The following is a 21072-nucleotide window of genomic DNA, read 5'->3' on the forward strand; positions in this document are numbered from 1 at the left end:
GGTATTTTTCTTTTTCTTTCTGGCTTATTTCACTAAGCATCATCCAGGAGAAGGTTATATACTTTTTTAAGGGTTTTCCAAATAGTAAATTGTATAGTTTATAACCTTATTTCTCTACTTTAGCCACTAATCAGTACTGATAGCCATTTAATCTTCATCAATTTATTAACCGAAAAACTGGTAACTTGTTTGAGTTTCTTTGATTACTGGTGAGGCTGAATACTTAATACATATACTTTATTTTCTTCTTTTGTGAACCAAATTAATTTTACTGGAACTTGCCAAGAGCCTTCCTAGGTTTTAAAAAAAGGATTTTAATGAAAATTCTATGAGCTGGCTACTAGCTGGCCACTCATGGACAACTGTGACCTATTTGCTAACTGCAAATCACACCCGAGAATTCCATATCTACCTACAGAGTAATATCCCAAGGCAGACGCAGGGACATGTAGGCTGTCATTGACCTGATTACTCAACTACCTCCTGGTGGTCTCGGATAATGCTGCTTGTGATAATAACATCAAATATTTTGCTAATGCAAATGTCCCTTGACATAGGGTCACGATGTCCTCTTCTCTGTTCCTCATAAAACTTTGTTGCCCATTCCAATCCTGCCCTCCGTTCTTTATTCCTCATATCATTGTCTCATGATCAGCTTTCACTGACCTGTATGCTTTCCATAAATGGCACAAGAACTGCTGCTCATGTGCCAGAAGCTGGCCTTGCAAACCTGCTCCAGGACTGCTGTGACAATCATTACATTCCTGCTGCAAAGTGGCCAACAGAGTTCCTGTGGCAGCAGTACATGACAGAGTAGAATAGGAAACACTGGGTTAAACAAAATAAACAGCCTTATTAGAGTTAGGCTGCCGGGACTGCTGAATTTTTCCTAAAGATGATTAAATTTTTCTTGTACTTTACTTACTAAGAAACTGATATGTGTTTTAGTATTCTGAGTACACATAAGTAGTCTTGGCTCTTGGGCGCATTATTCTAGTTGCTCTGTGAAAAGTATGAATTTTACCATGGATAAGTGTGACTTCAGACTTGCCACTGCCAGCCACCCCACCACATGCCCAGCCCCCTCCCCCCATGTCAGGTGTGAAGTGTTGTTAACCCTGAACACACCAGACTAGATTGAACATGGAATCTACCCCAAACCTGGCCACCCAGTGAGACCGTCTGCAAGACCCAGACAGGCTTGCTTTGCTGCATCTATGGAGCAGGTCTAGGCATGATGCACATTCTTCTCTCCTTAATCATGAGGCACCTCTTAAGAGAGTTTACAGAGTGTTTACACACTTCTAACACTTAGTATGTGGGCTCATTCACTCTTGCTTTTATCCTGAGTCTTGATTTACATGCAAATACTTTAGTACATGATTTCAACATCCTGTTAGATCCTGGGGAGAGTGGAAAGAGAATATAGCTATTTGGGGCTTTTCTTTTAAAAGGGTAAAACTTAAAGACGAAAGGGGTCAATTGTAGACATGAAGAAAGCAGCAAACTTTTTATTCAGTAGAAAATAAGATTCACCAGGCATTTTAAATAAAATAAAGCAACAAGATTATATCTGTTAAAATTGATGAGTGATTTATCTTTTCCAGTTATGCAACATGAGCTGGTGATATCGAGACATTTTCAAACACACATGTACCTTTTTGTACTGGGCTTATGATTGGGGTGAGACCTCAGGTGGTGGGGCGAAGGACTCACCAAATGGAGAACAGGAAAGGCAGACTTGCTGGAATACCCTGCAAGGGAGCAATGGGCAAGTGGGGAGAGGTCTGCCCATAAAGAAGGAGTTGAGGTTCTTTTTTATACAGTTTTCATGGACTTTCTAATTTGGGGTGCCAGTTTGTACCAGTTATCTGTTAGGAAGTCTGGTCTTGGACACTGTCCTTTGACACAGAAACATGCCCTGTGTTCTGCGTCTGTGTTCCTGGAAGTGAGCTGGTTTTTCTGACCTCCCAGGTCAGTCTTGTGACCTAGTCTCCAAGGCAACCTTATCAATTCCTTATCTATTCACACATCCTAAATGTGCCTGTGGGGCCAGGAGTGGGTATTATACAGTAGACACTTCACGTTTTCAATTGACTTCAGAAAATAAACTGTTATAAAATTAAAAAAAAAAAGACAAACCAATTGACTTCAGAAATTGACTATTTGATTCCTCCTTACTTGTTTCTAAGTTTTCTGGAGTTTATGATCATCCTACCTGTTTCACACGAATGATCTTCACATCAACTGTACTAATCACATTGCCTGAAAGTGATAACTGATGATTTATGACGTCAACTCCATTCTCCTGGACTTTACTGGTAGTTATTCTTCCTCTGGCCATTTAAATGAATACTTATACTCTTTAGAAAGAATCTAGATCTGTTAGAATTAGAAGGGATTTTAGAGACTAAACAATGCAATTTTTGTCATTTCTTGGAAGAAAAAAAACTGAGAACCAAAAGGCAGTGTGAACTGCCAAAACACTAGTTAGTAGCAAATAGGAGCTAGCTGCAAACCTTCTTAATTTCCCTGATCCAACACTGCTTTCCACATTATTTAACTCATAATTTTTTTTTAATGGGTGAATGAAAATAATTGTTCTATCCATTACATCTGCCTCTACAACTTTCTGGTGGTATTGTAAAAAATTAAGTTTATTATAATCAACACTTATTTTTTTTTAAATTAACAACAGTGGTTAAAGACACATCTTTCATTTGATACATAATGTCTGGTTTCAACAAGTACACTGCTTACAAACTATGGCTTAGATTGTTAATGAAAAAGTTTGTTCATTATGGGATTTCTCTAAGGATGAGAGAAAGCGTTAGAGAACTTGGGAAGGCCCAGTGGGGACAGAAGCACCCATAGTTTCACTCACATGTCAGATGATTTCATGGCTACCGTCACAATACCAGCGAGCCCTCCTATCAGACCCGGTAAGCCGTGCAGGTTATGGACCCCACAGGTATCTTGGATCCTCAGTTTGGAAGCAAAAAATGGCTGAAATTATAAAAAAAAAAGGGGGGGGGATGCTATATAATGAAAATAAATGATCAAGCAGGAAAAATTTTTATGAACTGTCTAGTTCTCCATTCACATCTAAAATTCATTTGTTGAGAACTCTGAAAACACGTTGCAAAACTGCTCTTTCAGTCATTAGTAAATGGCTTTGAAGGTGAGTGATATCAATCCTATTGATCTACTGATATCTTCAATATTTTTAAAAAAAAAAGACTCTGAATCCCTAATTATATATAAAATAACCAAGCAACAAAAACTCTAACTGAATTACCCCAGATGAAAGTAACACAAGTGCTTGCATTCAGCTCATTCTAAGCTGCAAATAACTGAGATCAGATTCTTTACTGCAAACACAGAAAACTCAGGAAAATATAGGAAGCACAGGACTCCTGCAAAGTGAGTGTTATTTCTGACAGGAAGGCAAATCACCCTTGAAAAGAAAAGGTGCTTATGGGAGGGATTTTCATAGCTGTTCTCTCCAGGTGCAATGTGAGAAGGTGAAGGTGCAGATTCAAAGTTTGACTCAGAGCATCCATCAAACTTACAGTCAGGAACTTGTACCCAAGCACAGAGACTATTCCTGCAAGGCTCCCAATGATCATTGCCCCATAGGGGTTAATCTCCATGTCTGCACACGTTCCCACAGCCACTCCGCCAGCAAGGGTTGCATTCTGAATGTGGACCTGTGTGGAGGACAGGGACAAGGATGAGGAGAGCTAACCCAGGTCAGGCAAACTGAAGGATTCTTGAATCCGGTGCACACAGTGGCCTATTCTTTAGTGGAAAGGGCTACTGATTCTTTGTAATTCCAGAAAACATTTCTTTCAAGTAGCTGATTTTTTTTTAAGTGCTAGAATGACTTTTAGTTATTTATTTACTCATTTATTTATTTTTAACAACAACCACTGTGGTTTATTTATTTATTCCAATTTTACAGTTTTATTTATGCATACTTGGAGAGCATCAGGTCTGCTGTTGCCAATAATTTCTCAGGCAGGAAGGTTTGATTTTATGTTTCTATGAAAATGAAAACTTGTCTCCCTTTTGTTTCTTATCATTCAAATTGCAGCTAGTAGCTTACATCCATGTTCTTGTCTACTTAGGTCATTTTAATATGTTAGAAAGTAACTACCTGTCTGTTCTCTTTCTTTTGGTCGTAGCCCTTAATCATGTTAACCTGTTGGAAAAATCTTCAAAAACTATGTTTCTGTGATCAAAACTACTAAAAGTTAGTACTTGTGTTCTGTTATGTTATTCCTATTACCTTGTCTTTTCTTCCTTTTTTACTTATTTATTTTTTAAAGATTTATTTATTTATGTATAAAAGAGCTGGAGTATAGGCCAGAGGTGCAGGGGGTGAGAGGCTTCACCAGAGACAGAGTAAGGGGCAAAACAGGCAGATCCACGAAGCACACTGCTGAGGGGAGTAGTGGGCGGGTCAGGAAAGGTCTGCCACGCCATGTGGATCACCTCCCAGGCAGGGATCCAACCCCTACAGAAGCGGCTGCGGCCTGCTGCCAGCTTGCAATGCTGCGTCCTCACCCCTTGCGTCACCAGGGAGGGCTCAACCACGCAGTTGACTTTTAATGTCTTTCTCACCAAGGGTCCTTGGCAGAGCATGAGCAGTTTAGAATCTAGTTGAGGCCAAGTATGAGAAACTGTAAAGAAGTTTTAGTGGAATGCTGGAGTGTATAGAACAATTATCCAAATGGAGTATTTGTGGGGGTCTGATATTGGAAAGAAAGGAATTGGGGTTTCCTTTTATAACTTGTTTTATAACTGGGAAGGTGGTCTCTGACTGTTGCTATCTGCTGGCCATCATGCATTTGATGAGTAAATGTATGAGTGTATGTTAATGTATGAATGTATAAGTGTATGATAAATAAATGTGCATTCAAAATATGCTTCAAGTTCTGAAGTTTTGTGATCTGTTCTGATAGCTCAGCAGTGCTTCAGAAATGGCTTACCTTTGAACCACCACCACCAATGTTGCTCGGTGAAATCTGCATGGGGGTTCATGGGCACTCACCATATCGAGTTTTCCTCGGTGCTCAACAAGGCTGGACAATGCGTAGGCTGTGACCACACAGGCAGCTAGAGAGAAGTAGGTATTTACAATGGCCCGGTACTGATTGTCTATAGGTTCAGCAATGGCCGAATTAAAGCTGGGCCAAAACATCCATAGGAAGAGAGTCCCTGGGATAAACAACAAGAAAATATATTAGTTTTGAACTTGGAAGACAGTCCAGGTGAGGCCTACTTGGGCACTAATGAAGTGTCTACTACTGGAGCAATGAGTCATCATAAACAGAAGGAAAACTCAGAGAATGTTCCTTCTTGAACAACTTTACAATTTCATTGGACTAAACCTCCCCCATGAATGATCAGATAATCAAGAACCAGGTAAATTCATCTCTGCTCACCAATCATTGCAAACAAGTCCGAGTGGTACACAGACTCCTCGTTTTCATGCCCTGCTCTTAGGCCAGGTCGATATAAGATGCCTGCTGCTGCTAAGCCAAAGTAGGCCCCAAAGGTATGGATGGTCATTGATGCTCCAACATCAGATGCCTGAGGGGCAAACCAGTCAGGTAAATGGAAATCATGATATTGAGTCTCACAATGGAAGTAAAGTCAATTAAAGAATGCTGTCTTTGGTCAAATGATAAAAATAGTAATAAAGAAAGAGAAAGAATACTGGAGAATGGAAAATAAATGGGTAACACTTAAGAAAAATTACAGGCTTTGAAGCCACAAAAAAAAAAATAAACTTTCAATTCTAAATAAGGCATGCCTCTGAGATGTAGATTTAGACAACTATACTCTTCTGAAATCTATGTTTTGTAAACTGGAGAAAGTATTACCCAACCAAGAGGGCTGTGATGAGACTTAGAAGAGATCATGTGTGTAAAATATTAGTCCCTAGTGGGTACTCAACATACTCCTAATAAGGGAGATTTTCAATTAAATATTATGCATGACATTTTGCATTCAGTTGACACTGCAATTACACTCAATTGCAAATCAAAGACGTGATGCTTCAAAAGCCCTAGTTCTTCCCACAGTTTTTTCTTCTATATGGCAACATGAAAACCAACTGAGGTCTAAGCTTCATTTGAAGCCCTTTTAGGCCACAGTATGAATTTGATCCAGTTTTCTTGCCTCTAATGGGTAGTTCAGAGTTCCAAAGCAAATGTATTTATAAAGGGAGGAAATGATGTTGACTTAATAATTTAGATAACTAAATCCTAAGTAATGTACTATTTTCATATAATAAACTCCTAGATACATTTCAGCTTAGGCTTAATTGTCATGTCCTTGGAGAACCCTTTGTGGATTCCCCAACCTAAACTAAGTCTTCCTGTTATACTCATTCCTAGTGCTGTCAACTTGTTTTGATATCTTGTATTACAATTTATAATATTTGAGTGTGTGAGTGTGCATGTGCATATGTGTGTGTGAGCACACCTGTCTATGTGTGGGTGGATCAATGCACGGTTAGTGCTTGTTATCTGTCTCCACCAATAGATTGCAAACTTTATAAACAGAGGAGCTCTAATCTATTGGTCACTGAATACCCAATACATAACCCCTAGAAAAGTATCAGAAATGTTTGCTATTGAGTTAAATTCTTGGTAGAAATATATTAAAATACCAGAAAGTACCTGGGAATGTATCTTGGGGTAGCAATGAAATTTTCATGGAGCAGAAAAATTTAACTAAACTGTGGGTCTGCTAATCTTAAATGGCCTATGCAGCCTCCATTTTGTTACCTACAGTTCTGTATTCCTAAAGCAAAGTCAGAATTGTGTGGTCTTAAGAGCACAACCCTACCAGGTGACTTTCAAATCAATTAAGAGCATAAAGCTGGAACACTCTTGGAAGGATATGCATCAAGAGGTATGGCCGGGAATGCCTGGGGGGCTGATGATGGATGCATAAACTTACTCCTGACTAAAACATCCTGAGGTGTGACTGGGAAAGCCTGGGGGGCTGTAGGCTGATGTATAACAAAGGACCCCAAAAACTAATCAGTGGAAAGCCTTATTGATAAGATTGAAATCTAGACTGGGGAATCAGGGCTGGATCTACATACCAAGCAATCAGCAGATGAGAAATACAGCTCCACCCTTCCCCTGCTTCTTCTACTTCTCCCTTTCCTTTTCTACTTCCTCATATGACTAATGCTGTTTATCAGTAAAAAGGCCAGGATCTTGCTCTTGAGCAGCAGCCTGCATGATGTAGCCTGCTCTATGACTTCCTGCCCTACACAACACTAGACTGTACCAGAAACCCTGGAAAGGGCTATTCATCTAGCAGTTGAAAAAGGAGTTGTTTATTGTTATGAAATATAACATAAAAATAGAGCTGTGGAGTTAGAAAAATTTTCATTTGAATTTAGATTTAGGAAAGACATACACATGATTCTCTATACACAAACAATAATGGTGACATAGATTTTACAATGTTGTTGTGGTGATGAAATAAGATCTTTCTAAAACTTCTGGTTTATAGTAGGCACCCAAGTAAATTATAACTATTAATTACTATTTGCTACGATATAACTTTCACCCAAGTTTGCCCTTGTGTAAAGTGGGAATCTATTATGTGTTGTGGCCCCCAATATCCAAAGTTAGGCAAGTGTAAATCTTCTAACCCTTACCTGAAACTTCTCCACAACCAGATGTTCATTGCCAGCAAAGATAGTAATTTCTATAATCGTCATGATCAGCATCTGGACTGGACTTGTTTTTCCCAGGACAGCTCCAAAGGAAATCAGAACTGTGGCTGTACTGAAGTCTGCGTTTATCAAGCTGAGGGGGGAAAGAAAGAATATTTGAAGAAAAACAAATGATAACATCGCCTTATCCAGAGTACGAGGTCCTTGCCAGACCTCATGTGGAGATTCTTCCAAGCCTAAGTCTGTCCTTTCCTACTTCCTTACCCCAAATCTCCTCCATTTATCAGGCACTCTAAAGTTGCTTAGCATTTCCTTTATTTGGATTTATCTGCTCTTTATCTCATTTAGGACTTTACTTTCTTTTTTTGCTGATCTGAATTATTTCCTGGGATGCTTGTAATATTGCACAATCTAAATGCATGTCTACATTTTAAAAACAGTCTTAGAAAAATAGCTAATGAAGGGTTTTCCCTCTGTAGCTGAGATGGAAGGTTTAATAATTATATGAAAGGGAATTTCTCATACCCTAAATTTGAGCCAAAGAGGGTGTAGGCATGAGCGTATGACCCAGCTCTGTAGGCGATAGCACTCACTTGGGTGTTTGGGCCCAACAACCATCTGTTGCCCAAGGGAGGCAATTTGCCAGCTTGTCAATTTTAGAGTTTGACAAGAGACTTAATAGGAAAACAGTTGTATTGAAAACACAATGCTGGAAAAGTAAAGGGTGTCACCTCTTGATGCCAATGAGAATTTTCTCTCCGTGGCTGTGTAGGAGGCCCTGTGCAATAGTGCCCCACTGGAGACCCAGAGCGGCGATCAGCAGGTTGATGCCCACACTGCTGAAACCATATTTCTTCAGGAAGGTCATGAGGAAACCAAATCCAACAAATATCATAACATGCACATCCTGGAATACTAGAAAAGAGCAAGGGAGAACAAACCTGGATTAGGGGAGCATTAAGAAAGTGTCACTTTATAAATATCCCATTTATTAAGTGGACATCCTTTGCATAAGACACTGTGAAGGGAGAACATTAAGTGGGCAGCAAAAGGCTGGGTTCCAGTGCCATTTGGCTACTACCAGCTACAAGACCTTGAGCCAGTTTTTGGTATTTGAGCCTTTTTCCTGAAACACTGTACTACCATTCCAGAATGCCTGTCATCCTCTCCTGAGAGTCTTTCATTATTTTCCACTAGGGTGTGTGCATACCCCATTTTAAAAAGACTTCCCCGACCCTCCCTGGTGGCGCAGCACGTTAAAGCACAGCACTACGAATCTAAAGCCGCTTCCACATGAGTTCGATTCCCGCCTGCCCCGGAGGTGACCACAGGGCGCGGCAGACCTTCCCTGACCCTCCCGCTGCTCCCCTCAGCAGTGTACTTCATGGATCTGCCTGTTCTGCTCCCCGCTCTGTCTCTCACCTCTCTGCCTCTCTGGCCTGTACCCCAGTTCTGTATGAATAAATAAATAAATTAAAAAAAAAAAAAGACTTCCCCAACAGTCCTAGTGGAAATCATATTTCCTGTTGATATCCACGCTGCTTTCTGTCTTTAACCTTAGCTTTGCTATTTGCCATACGCATTGGCATTTGTTGCAATTATTTAGTCCATGAGGTGTCCTTTCCCTGCACTGTGCTATGAGTTTCCTGATGAAGGGATTAGGCATAGTCATCCTTTGCACCCCAGGTTTTCATTTGCTCCCTGGGCATAAAAGCATGCACATAGGGAAAGAGGCAATCATGACTGAATGAATCAACTGCAATCTCCACATAGCAAATGTGTAGAATAGCACCAGCCCTGGAAACCTTACCAGATCATTATTAGAATCATGTGGGATAATATCTTTGTTAGCACTTTCATTGTTTTTTTATTTGCTAAATATTGTTTTATTTATTTATTTTAACAACATTTGTTAGCTGAGTTATTTTATTATTGTTAAAAAAGAATTATTTTTTATTTATTTATGATTACAAGAACTGGGGTGTGGGCCAGAGGTTCAGGGGCTGAGAGGATTCACCAGAACCAGAGTGGGGAGCAGATCTACTGACATACACTGCTCAGAGGAGCAGCAAGTGAGACAGGAGCAATCAGCTGTGTCATGTAGGTCAGCCCCCTGGCCGGGGAACTGAAAACTAGCTGAGTTTTCAGGGTACAGTGGTGAAAGCATGATAGTGCTGAGACTTAACCCTATGCCACCTGGGAAGTCCAATATTATTATATTTTTAATACAGAAGCAAAATAGAATTCCACCTAAGACTTATAATTGTGATTTTCTTGTTTTTCCTCAGTGAAATTTATAGGTTTGATGACATGCTATTACTGTGATGTCAAATGCCAATGTGCTTAATAACCCAGCATTGTGAAAAAGTGGGTTTTTAATATTGAAACAGTTTGTGCAATTGTAAATAAGGCAGTATACCCAATATCATAGCATGTTTCCTGAGAAAGCATGACATGTTTCACTAGCACTTTCTAAACAACAAAGCACCAACCAGACCTGATGAAGGCTATATGCTTTTTGAAAACAAATATTTGACTTAGTACCTTGAGATGCAGGATCAGGTCCCTCAATTATTATGTGACCATGTGACCTGGGTCAAATCACTATTTTTCTGTAAGCTTTGTATTCTCATTGGCAAAAGTGCAAAAGTTTTACTTTCCAGGGTTGCTTTCAGTCGGAAAACCACTTGGGAGTGAGTGTGACGTGGGCACTGTATACACAAAGCATCAGATCATGCAAGATAGTGAGAACACAGGCTCTTCCCACAAGAAAATTACAACTTAATTTGGAAGACATCTATTTGATTGAACCAAATAAAAAATGACATTTTTGCATTGAAATAACCAATATGGTTGAACTATTTGTGTATTTCTTATTGTTCAAATGGACAGATGCATACAATGAATTGTATTTAAATGGGGAACAAATAAAAAGCCAGAGAGAAAAAATACAGTCCTCAGATGTTGAATTAACATCACTCTTTCTACCTCAGCAATACTTTGGTTATTTTATTGTCCTCTGGAACTGCCTCCTGAGAGTGGCAGGCACTATGAGGAGGGTGGGTCAAAGGGTCTCTGAAAATCTTTCCTCCCAGAAGCTCTTCAGGAAGTCTCAGAGCAGGGAAAGGTAATGTCTTTTTTCTCGAAAGGTACTGCAAGTTGGAAACTATCTCACTTAAAACAGCACTTGAGGGCCCAGGAAAGCTCCTTCCACACCCACACATGGAACACCAAGATTGGAACATTCATAATGGGCAACTGTCAGCCAGCATCAACTTTGATTTTTGAAATGTAGATGTGTGTGTGTGTGTGTTTACAAGTTGTTTTTCCCCCTCCCCACCAAAATTTTGTAAATAAATATCTTAGTTCAGCCATAGGATAACTTGGAATGGAACTAGAAAATATACACCACTTATGACCTGGCTATGGTTTTATGAAACACTCCTGGGCCTCAATTTTCTCTTCCTTATAGGAGGGTCTGTTTTATATGAAGTCCATAGTCTTTCTAGTTCTGCAATTTGCTCCTAGTCACAAGCTAGGGGAAAAAGAGAATGTTACTATTTCTTCTACCAAGTTTTTCCCAAAAAAATATTTTCTTGTTTTTCATAAAACAAGTGTACTTGTTTCTCCAGGAATCTATTGGTTTTAAAGCAGACAGTAAAATAATCATTTTTAAATATACTTTTGTAGTACTTAGAGTAATAAATCTTCATATAATGTTCCCATCTCCCTTTGATGGAAAAGCAGGCATTTTACATGAAGCAAAGAATTTCTTGAGTCAAATGTGCTCCAATGTCTTCCTTTCTGCTTCTTATTACTGCTTTCTGCCACAAGAGGGCCTAGGAACCTCATGTATTATTTAAGCTGCTAGTGAATTTACAAAGTTGTGATGACTCTTGACAGATAAATGATTCTGTATACTTAAAGCTACGGTTAACACCCTTATAAATAATAAGATGTTATATATCTTTCATTCTTCTCTGACAACTCACATGTGGGGCTGGGGAGAGAGTTATGCTTTTAGTTAGTGGTACAAAAAAGATTTCTTTAGTGGTTTAAACTTCTAGGATATCTGACTTTTTTTTAATGGTCTTAGTCATTATTTTTAGAAGATTTTTAAATTTATTTATGCATATAGATCTGGGGTACAGGCCAGAGGTGCAAGGATGGTGAGCAGATTCATCAGTGTCAGAGTGGGGAGCAGAAAAGACAAATTGACAAAGTACACAGATGAGGGGAGCAGAGGGTGAGACAGGAGCTGTCTGCTCTGCCAAGTTGGTCAACTCCAGGGCAGGGATCGAACTTGCACCCAAGTGGCTGTGGCCAGCTTCGCAGTGCTGTGATCCACACACTGCTCCACCAAAGTGGGTCCAGGACATGTTTTAAGGACTGCCAAAACTTATCTAAATAGTGGGGGCAATTTTAGCCTTCAGAATGTTTGGCAATGTCTAAAAACAGTTTTGGTTTTAAGCTGAATGGGTTAGGTAGTAATACTAATATCTAGTCTGCACAGAGGAGGGATGGAGCTAAACTTCCCTTAACGTGCCACCAAACTAGCAATTATTTGGTTCAGAATGTTAATAATGCTGCTCTTGAGAAGTCCCCATCTAAATCAAATTATGCTTTTAAGGATTCAGAATTCTATTAATTTTCCCTTTCGTTAAAAAGTTGAGCCCACTGAAGAAAATGCCAACTTGATGTATTTAAGAATTTCTTCCCAGTGGCATAGCAAATTTTATATTCTCTTTTTGAGTTAAGCTGGTAGGGTGCGGGAACCAGAGGCCAGTGCTTCCTTCACCTGTGCATCGCTGCCCTCATTTCCTACAGTGACTCGGTTTTTCTTTCAAGTGTTTCCCTGAAAGTTCCTAATGAAAGATGAAGGAGAATGCAGAAAAAAGAAAGGTGGAGAAATCTTAACGTAATAAAATTGTACAGTTTTCCTGTATTTTTGATATCCTGGATGAATTTGTTTTCTTCACATTTTAGTTGAAAATTGCACCGATCAATACCATTTCACTAGATTTATCAAAGTAATCCTTAGTCTATTTGCATTTTTAGCAGCTGCATGCCCTTAGGATACAGAAGGATGTCCCTAAGTCTCAGCTTCTACTTTTGCCAAGTGGGAATAATCCCACCTCCTAAGATTCCATGAGGGCCGGGCTTTGTTTATCTCCTTATATATCTAATACTTGGGACAGACTATATGCTAAATTAACACAGAATAAACATGTTGCACAGATAATTCTCAGGAAGTTCTGATGTTTTACCATTGATATATGTTAAGGTTATTACATTAAGGCTTATTCTTAAGGTAGGTCACAATATTTAGCCATTTTTCAATAGGTAAACTTATTTATCCTGTTAGCTGATGATAGGCATGAAAAATCCCATTTCAAAAAAAAAAATGTATCTTCTCTCTATAAAACAATGTGCTTTAAGCCTGCAGTACTGTGTTTTGGACAATTTCAACAGTTTTGAACAGTACAGTTTGTTCGTAATATAGGGAGATTGTTTCTGTTACTTTGGCAGAGTAAAATCACTTATCCTAGGAGGACTATAATCTTGTGCTTTAGAGGTTGATTTTTGTTGGGATCAAAAAATATTCTGACAAATCTGCTGAAGACTATGGTCCATGTAGCCAAACGTCCTACCTTGAAAGCAACATTGCCCATTTAATGTGTGGTTAAAGGATAGGTTTTTGAAGGCAGACTTCAGGGGTGAATCCCACTGGACCCTAGCCTAGTGAGTATCTGACTTGCTTAATAACTCATACTCCAACTTCTCAGTATTATAATTGTACTTTTTATCACTTAACTATCAGGCAATCTTTGGGGTGACTTTTGCAGACCATGTGTTCTCTGAGCTTTTTACCTAATGATTTTAGCACCTATTGATGATCCTTGCTGGAATTAATTATTTACATTCTTAATTTCAAAATTATAAATGTCTATATTGATTACTCCTTTTATATTAATAAATTGGAATTGTTTTGTAGAGTTTCTTCCTTCTCCCCTTACTCCCTTACTCCTTTAGGGAATATTTCTGTTTGTTCATTGACTCATTTTCCTTTTTTTTTTTTTAAGGTTTATTTATTTATGCATACAGGGCTGGGGTGCAGGTCAGAGGTACCGCATTATCTCTATTTCAATGAATAATCTAATACTATCATATTATTATTATTCAATTATTTTATTTTATATATTTTGTAAAGATGTGACATTGGTTTGCAACTTTGTAAACATCCACTACCAAGGCACCCATACTTCTCCACCTTTGTCCACTTCATTTCCACTGAATTTAAATGTTCTGCTTCTTTCCACTTTGGATAGTTGGTACTCCATCAAGTAGAGGCCTATATTTTCATATATCCCCATTCATCTTTAAGTAGGTGACTTATCTTGTGTTTTCTTTGCCCTGACTTGGATCAGCTATTTCTACATGAGACCGAGTGGGAAAGAGTATTTACAAGCTGAAATTTGAGTGCTAGTTGTGCCCATTGCTTCCTGTAAAAAGCAAAGTTCCTAAGGAGGAAAACACAGGGGTCCTCCCTGGTGACGCAATGGGTTAAAGTGCAGCCTATAAAGCTAGCAGCCGCTGCTTCACCACTACTAGAGAGCGCAATCCCCACTCATAGGTGACCCCCATGGCACAGCAAACCTCTCCTGTCTTGCCTACTGCTCCTCTCAGCAGTGTCCTGCCTGTTCTGTTCCCTACTATGTCTCTGGTGAATTCTCTGCCCACCCCTGCCCCTCTAGCATGTGCCCCAGTTCTGTATTCATAAATAATTAAATGTTTAAAAGGGAAAACACAGCTTTCTTCTAGAGGCTTGTATTTCATTGTTAGGTCAAAAACTATTGCTGTATGTTAATTTAGTTATAGTAACAATGCCAGGTACCACTTAGAACAGCAGCAAGCAAATCTAAGAATTGTTCACACTATACACATTAGTTACCCATTGCTTGTAATATATTTCCTGATTTGCTAAGACTTCATAATAAGTGATTTAAATGATACCTGGAAGAATAGAGGAATAAATCCTTAAATGTGGACTTAAAAAACCCTAAAAACCCAGGCAAAAAAGTCAGCAGAGAATTTGAATAAATACTTCTTGAAAGAAGATACATATATAAATGGTTAAAGGCATGTGAAAAAAATTGTTCAAATTTAATTATTAGTACAGGAATGCACATCAAAACCACCATGAGATAACATCTCACTCTGTGAGAGCAGAATATCTCAATAAGACTGCTAACAGTATGTGTTAATGAAGGTGTGAGGGGAAAAAGGAAGTCTCATTTACTAATGGTGTCTATGTATTTGGTGTAATCCTATGGAAATGGTGCAGAACATCCTTAAAAGTGGGGGGAAAAAAGAAAAAGAAAATACCATATGACCCAGTGATACCTCTTCTAGGTATTTATTTGAAGACTATGAAAACAAATTTGAAAAAACATGTGCACCCTTATATACACAACAGCATTATCACAACCTAACTCCCTGTTGATGGATGACTAGATAAGTAAATGAGTAGACACAGATAAATGTAGATAGATATATCTATATAGATTAAATAGTTCAGCTTTAATTGCTGAATGGTATTACCAGAGGTTAAAACTATTTTCTATCTCCATCTCAATAATCTGATTCAGCAATTAAAGATGAAATCTTACCTTTTGTGACAATGTGGATGGCACTGCAGGTGATGGTGGTAATGGAAATAAATCAGAAAGTGAAAGACAATTTCCCTTATATGTGGGCTATAAACAAAACAAACTTACAAGTCACAACAATAGTAGCTTTTAGATTCTAATAACTATAGTGGTTGTCAGAGCAAGAGGAGAAGAGATTGCCGGGAAGGAGAGAGGATGTCAACCAGATGGTGGGAATGGCAGAGGGAACTGGATGATGGATGAGGTGAGGTGTAACCCACGCAGTTGTGAAAATGTACCCCCCAAATTTATGTAGTAGTGTAAATCAATGGTAAATCAGTACCATGTGTTTAAATTAAAAGAAGAAACCATGTAGCTTAAAAGTTAAATGTGCTTTATCTGTGCCTCATAGTGAAATATGTAAAATAATTTCTGCGGTTATTTACTAGTTTGCCTTTGCCATTCTACGTTCTATGGTTTGCAATTGTAAAGTGAACACATTTAGGGGTTCTGGAGATACTTTTAGGCAGTCGAAACTGCCTGAAACTATTTTCATGCTAATTCTAAATTATGTTTTCATTTGCTGATATCTATCTATATCTCACCCTGTCTTTATGTAATCATGCACTGACAGGCATTTAGGTTGTGATAATGTGTGATAATGCTGCAGTGTATATAAGGGTTCACAAGTGATTATTGCTGGAAGTAAAAGTCCTAGCATTTAGCATGAATGATGGTGGGGTGCTAGATTATATTGAGGTGCATGGTATTCTTCATCACTCAGGAAAAAAGTCATTTTCACTTAGAATTCCTTGCTATAGTTGTGAACTATGGATTTTAATGACTGGCCCTCTTAAAGTTTCTTATTGTCATATATGAACTAGTATGTTAAAATATAGTTACATAAAAAGCACCACTGAGACATGATATTTATCTCAGAAAAAAATGTGCTGCCTTTATTTTTGGGGTTGTGAAGGGAATGAACAACTATTTTTACGAAATTGGTTTGTTGAGAGATTAACATAAACTATGTGTTTTCAGCACATATTGATATTTTCTGAAAACTGAATGAATTGAGACTGACACCTCAATGAAACTAACTGAGAGTATATATTGTTAGCAATACACTTGACAATTTTTTTAAGGAGAATTTTGGAAAATTTGCATCTATTTCTATGAGCTTATCTACTTCCTGGCTTTTTTTCAATGATATCCTGTTGAGATTCTTGGTGGTAATAAGAAATATCCTTTACAATAGTAGATGATGAAATATGCAATATCTGGAAATTCTGCATAACTGTGAATCAATCGTTTTGCAATGATCACTGCACAATATAACACAATCACACTTGAGTAAAAAATTGACTCAAAATGCAAGGTTGACTTAATGTAATAAAAAAGGTCATGGTTATAATTTTACTGGCCCATAAATGTTAAAGACCTTGTGTTTGAAGAATCTCTGATATAATGTTAACGGTCCCCAAAATGACTTCTCTTTAAACAGACAATTTTTTACTAATTTGTCCACATGTTAGCAAGGATTAACTAAAAGTCAAGGTGAAGTTTCACCCCTTGCCAAATTATTTGCACAAACGGAATTTGCCACAGGAAATCATATTTGGCCAATACTTTGTTAGTTGCCATAGAAGCCAACAGCTTTAGGGTATAGTTAGTTCCTCAAGCCAGCACATCTGGGGTACTCATGACAAGAAACCTGATATTCATGATCCATACACTTCCTTGGTTGTGCCTGGGATGTATGCAAACCACAGCGTATAACGTTCCTTCCATTACTACCCAAAAAGCACAGCAAGTGAGAGGTAGGGAAAAGTTTATACTTGATTTCAGTTACTGAAAATACAAATTAAAATCCTACTTTAGTTACTGGTGAAAAACATAACTTTTGTTACGTTGCAGTTGAACGTAGCAGAAACTGAGTCTTCACTATGTGTGAAATCCCACAAAGTCAAAATGTTTGTTGACTTGACATAAACACTTCTTAATAAATGAATATTTAAAAATCTTTTCTCCAATAATTTCCATTGTTATGTAAATTTTGTGTAAGTCAATTGTTTGCCATATAGAAACAAAGTATACATATATAACCAGTCATGTAGTTCCTGGGCTGTTGTACAAAATATTTGAACAAGGGATAATACAACTGATAAAAAAACTGGAAGATTATATTGGCCAGAATTTTAGGTGTTATGTGAAGACTGGGTTAGGACTGCCATTCTGGATGAATGCAGGTGTCCTACAAATAATAAGATTTCAATTTGTGTTCTGCTCATAGCTTTCTTTCGAGTCCACAGGACCTCTTATTGCTTGAATTTCTCCCATTTCCGATATCCGTTTACTTCACTCTCATTGGACTTCTGAATGAAAAAAAGTTGTGTGTGTGTGTGTGTGTGTGTGTGTGAACTGTCTGTGAGTGAAAACCTTTGTTGTTTTCATGCACATAGTGAATTGTACTTAATTATTAATCATCATCATTATAGCATCTGCAATTTGATAATTTCTTTAGAAATGAATGAAAGAATTCTGTTTCTGATACCATTTTTTGATTTCTTTCTTTTTTTAATGTTGAATACTACTGATACATCAGAAAATCCTGTTAGCTATACTTTTCAAGTTATAACCAGAATTTGACTAATTCTTAGTTTACAACTACTTTGGCTCAGCCTTATATGGTCCAGCCTGGTAATTCTGTATGCTGAATTACTATGTTGTCCAGTAATGTGTCTTTCTATATATCCAAGTGGGTCTGTTAAAACTATACTTAATACCTCGAAGAATATCTTCAAGGCATGTCAAGGTTTTCAGCTAGCTCATAATGAATACAATTTGCTTAAAATCCTGAGATTCTCAAGCTTCATCATTTGCTTTCTCTTCCCCACTTACTCGCTTCATCTATGAATCCCTCTGGGTCTTTGTACTTGCTGCTTTACTCACAGAAAATATTCTTGACTCAGTATCCATTTGTCTGGCTCTCTTGTTTCTTTTAGTTCTGATTAATATCATGTTGCCATAGAAAGAATTAACCAGACTATAAACTAATTGCCATTTTTTAGTCAGAATTGTTATGTTAGCCAAAGATGAAGGAATGTTTTAAATCAGATTTTTTGATTTTTCTCTGCCTTTACTTAACTGTGTGTGTGTGCATATCTATATATAGATATGATTTTAGGAATACTTCACATCTCAACATGTACACATACTTAATTCACTCTCTGCTCCTCCATTTATGCTCCTGTGCTATTACTCTACCAAATTCCCTTCCCATCCTCATCAGGTAGCCACTATGTGTTTCACAGAGTGTAAAAGTTATTTCTATTGTATTTTTTGCCAGCTTGCATTCTTCAGTTACTACAAAAGACTAATACCATACAGTTATTATCTTTCATTTTCTGACTTATTTCACTTAGCATAATACCTTCAAATTCCATTCATTACTCCCTAGGAAGTAGTATTTCATCTTTTTTTTTTTTTCATTAGCTGAGTAGTATTTCCTTAAGCATATATGTGATGTGCATCACATAATATGTTTATCGAGTTGTCTGATGAACAAAGCGATTTGACTGTTTTCCAGTTTTGTCAAAGGTGACACAGGAATAGTACCATTCTAGATGCGCAGGAGATAGGATAAGTAATTCTATACTATGGATGCCTTGGGCTTATTAAACTTTAGTTCTCTCACTTTACAGTCATTGTCCAGATTCAACTACTTCCTCATATCATTTTTTTTATTGGTGTGGTATTGTATAACCAATTAAATGTGTAGGTGTATATGCATATGTATATCATAAATTAATATAATTCATTTGTATCTGTGTATGTATACATATATTATATATACCTATGTGTTATAGACCTGTATATGGAATTTTTTGTCTTCTTTTTTTTTCTTTGTATATTAATAGTCTGGTTTCCTCAATAAAATGTAAACTTCATAAGGTATTGACTGCCTGTTTTGCTTTATTCATTGGCTTTATTCACTGTCTATAACATAGAGTTTTGAAGATTGTTTGATAAGAACTGGAAGGTTAATAAATATTTTCATAATGAATTCAAAAGTGAATTTCCATTTTTCTTATAAGCAGAGTATAAATTCCCTGTGACAACTAGGTCAATTGAAAAAGTCTGCATTTAGTAACCATTTCTGCAACTTGGGTTTTTATCACTCTAAAACTAGAATTCAGCCTAAGTTATCCAAATTACAAACCTCTTAAGATAACTTTATTTGAATAACACTAATTTATATCATATTTTAGGCTTTTGGTTTACACTTAGTATCTCTGTTTATAGAGTGCTCCAGACAATGGAGTCTCAGAATAAAGAGATCATATTTGCACTATCTTTGAAATAGTTTGCTGGAGCACATGTTTGGCATTTAATAAAAACAACTATATAATTAATAAATGAAGTGTAGAAAGGTATAATGAGTTTAATAAGATTCTGTTCTGTTTTAGTGATGTTTAACTTGCAATTTATAAAGTGATTTAATCAATAACTCCCTGGGATATCTATGTGTTATGAAGAGAGTTGGATTTAGAGTTTCAGTATCTGAATCTTAATTTGAAATTCTTCATTTTGGCTGAGTCACTTAGCAGCTCTAAGTCATAATTTCTACACGGGACTAGTGCCAGTTACATAAATCCCCTCCCAAAGGTAAGTATAAGAGAACAAATATGATTGCTTATAATAAAGTTTTGGCCTATGCTGTAAAACTATTATTACTGCTATTTTAAATAATTTAAAAGTTAAAATTTTTTCAACCTCATTAAACATATTAACAATCTAATAAATATATTTTACCATCTATTTCCCTTAAGGTAATAAATACGCCTGATTCAAAATAAGCAAATAAGTAAATGGTAGTAATCGTTGTTACATTAATTACTTCAACCTTGTTTTTTCAAATTTGAAAAAAAAAAAAAGTTTTTCCCATCAGTTCATTCCCTGGATTCAAAACTGTGTTAGAATTGCATAGTCTTCTCATCATTTCAAATAATTAAATGAATTATTTTGGAATAATATTACAAAACCCCAAGACTATCCTTTTTGATTAAAACTTATTTATTTCCTATATCACCCTAAATAACCTTCTTATACCTTCAGATACCCCCTCTTATACCTCCAGGTACCACATGGGATCTAAGATCCCCCTCTCAATACTCCACTTTGCTTCTATTCACTGTCTTTCAAAGTTACCTATGACTCTTTTATTGTTGTTGTTTGGGGAAATGCTTTTATAGATAAGTGAGCAATTCAATAAGGGAAAAATTAAGACATTTAACAGCATACAGGCAACAGAAAGAAAATGTTGTTCCTTTAATTTTCAGTTTCTTTAATATTTAACAGACACATCTTTATTCAAACACAATAATTAAAGCAAGAATACAAGATACCACAGTATAAAGCTATAGTACTCTCAGCACTCCTAACTACTACATAATTTTACAAACAGAAGAGCCCAAAGTGGCTACAGTATTCAAAGATTTCCCATGCTGAGAACATGAAGAACCCCCAAATGTTTAAGAAGTAGATTGTCTACTCACGAGGATATAAGTCAAGAGATCTGTCCATGCTTGCTGATTTGGTGCTGTTGGGATGTTGGACAATGTTCTGATTCTCCTCATATTGAACAAATAGTGCAAATAAAACAATCATAGTGATCTCCAGGCCAAGGGCCAGAAGAGGGAATTTGAACCTCAT

The 21072-nt window shown here is 37.2% G+C and overlaps 1 protein-coding gene across 1 annotated transcript in view; it reads right to left on the reverse strand.

The window, feature by feature from the left end:
- The window catches only part of RHAG (Rh-associated glycoprotein), a 24438-nt gene extending 3366 nt beyond the window's left edge, over positions 1-21072 (reverse strand). Inside the window, exons 1-7 of the mRNA XM_004674031.1 lie at positions 20916-21072; positions 8440-8623; positions 7691-7841; positions 5451-5598; positions 5057-5223; positions 3573-3710; positions 2885-3006 (exon numbers count right to left, since the gene is read on the reverse strand). Coding sequence (XP_004674088.1) covers positions 2885-3006; positions 3573-3710; positions 5057-5223; positions 5451-5598; positions 7691-7841; positions 8440-8623; positions 20916-21072 — 1067 coding nt within the window. The remainder of the gene's footprint in view (positions 1-2884; positions 3007-3572; positions 3711-5056; positions 5224-5450; positions 5599-7690; positions 7842-8439; positions 8624-20915) is intronic.

The sequence above is a fragment of the Condylura cristata genome, unplaced genomic scaffold, assembly GCF_000260355.1.
Source record: "Condylura cristata isolate star-nosed mole 26May11 unplaced genomic scaffold, ConCri1.0 scaffold00001, whole genome shotgun sequence".
In the NCBI taxonomy this organism is placed as follows: Eukaryota; Metazoa; Chordata; class Mammalia; order Eulipotyphla; family Talpidae; genus Condylura; species Condylura cristata.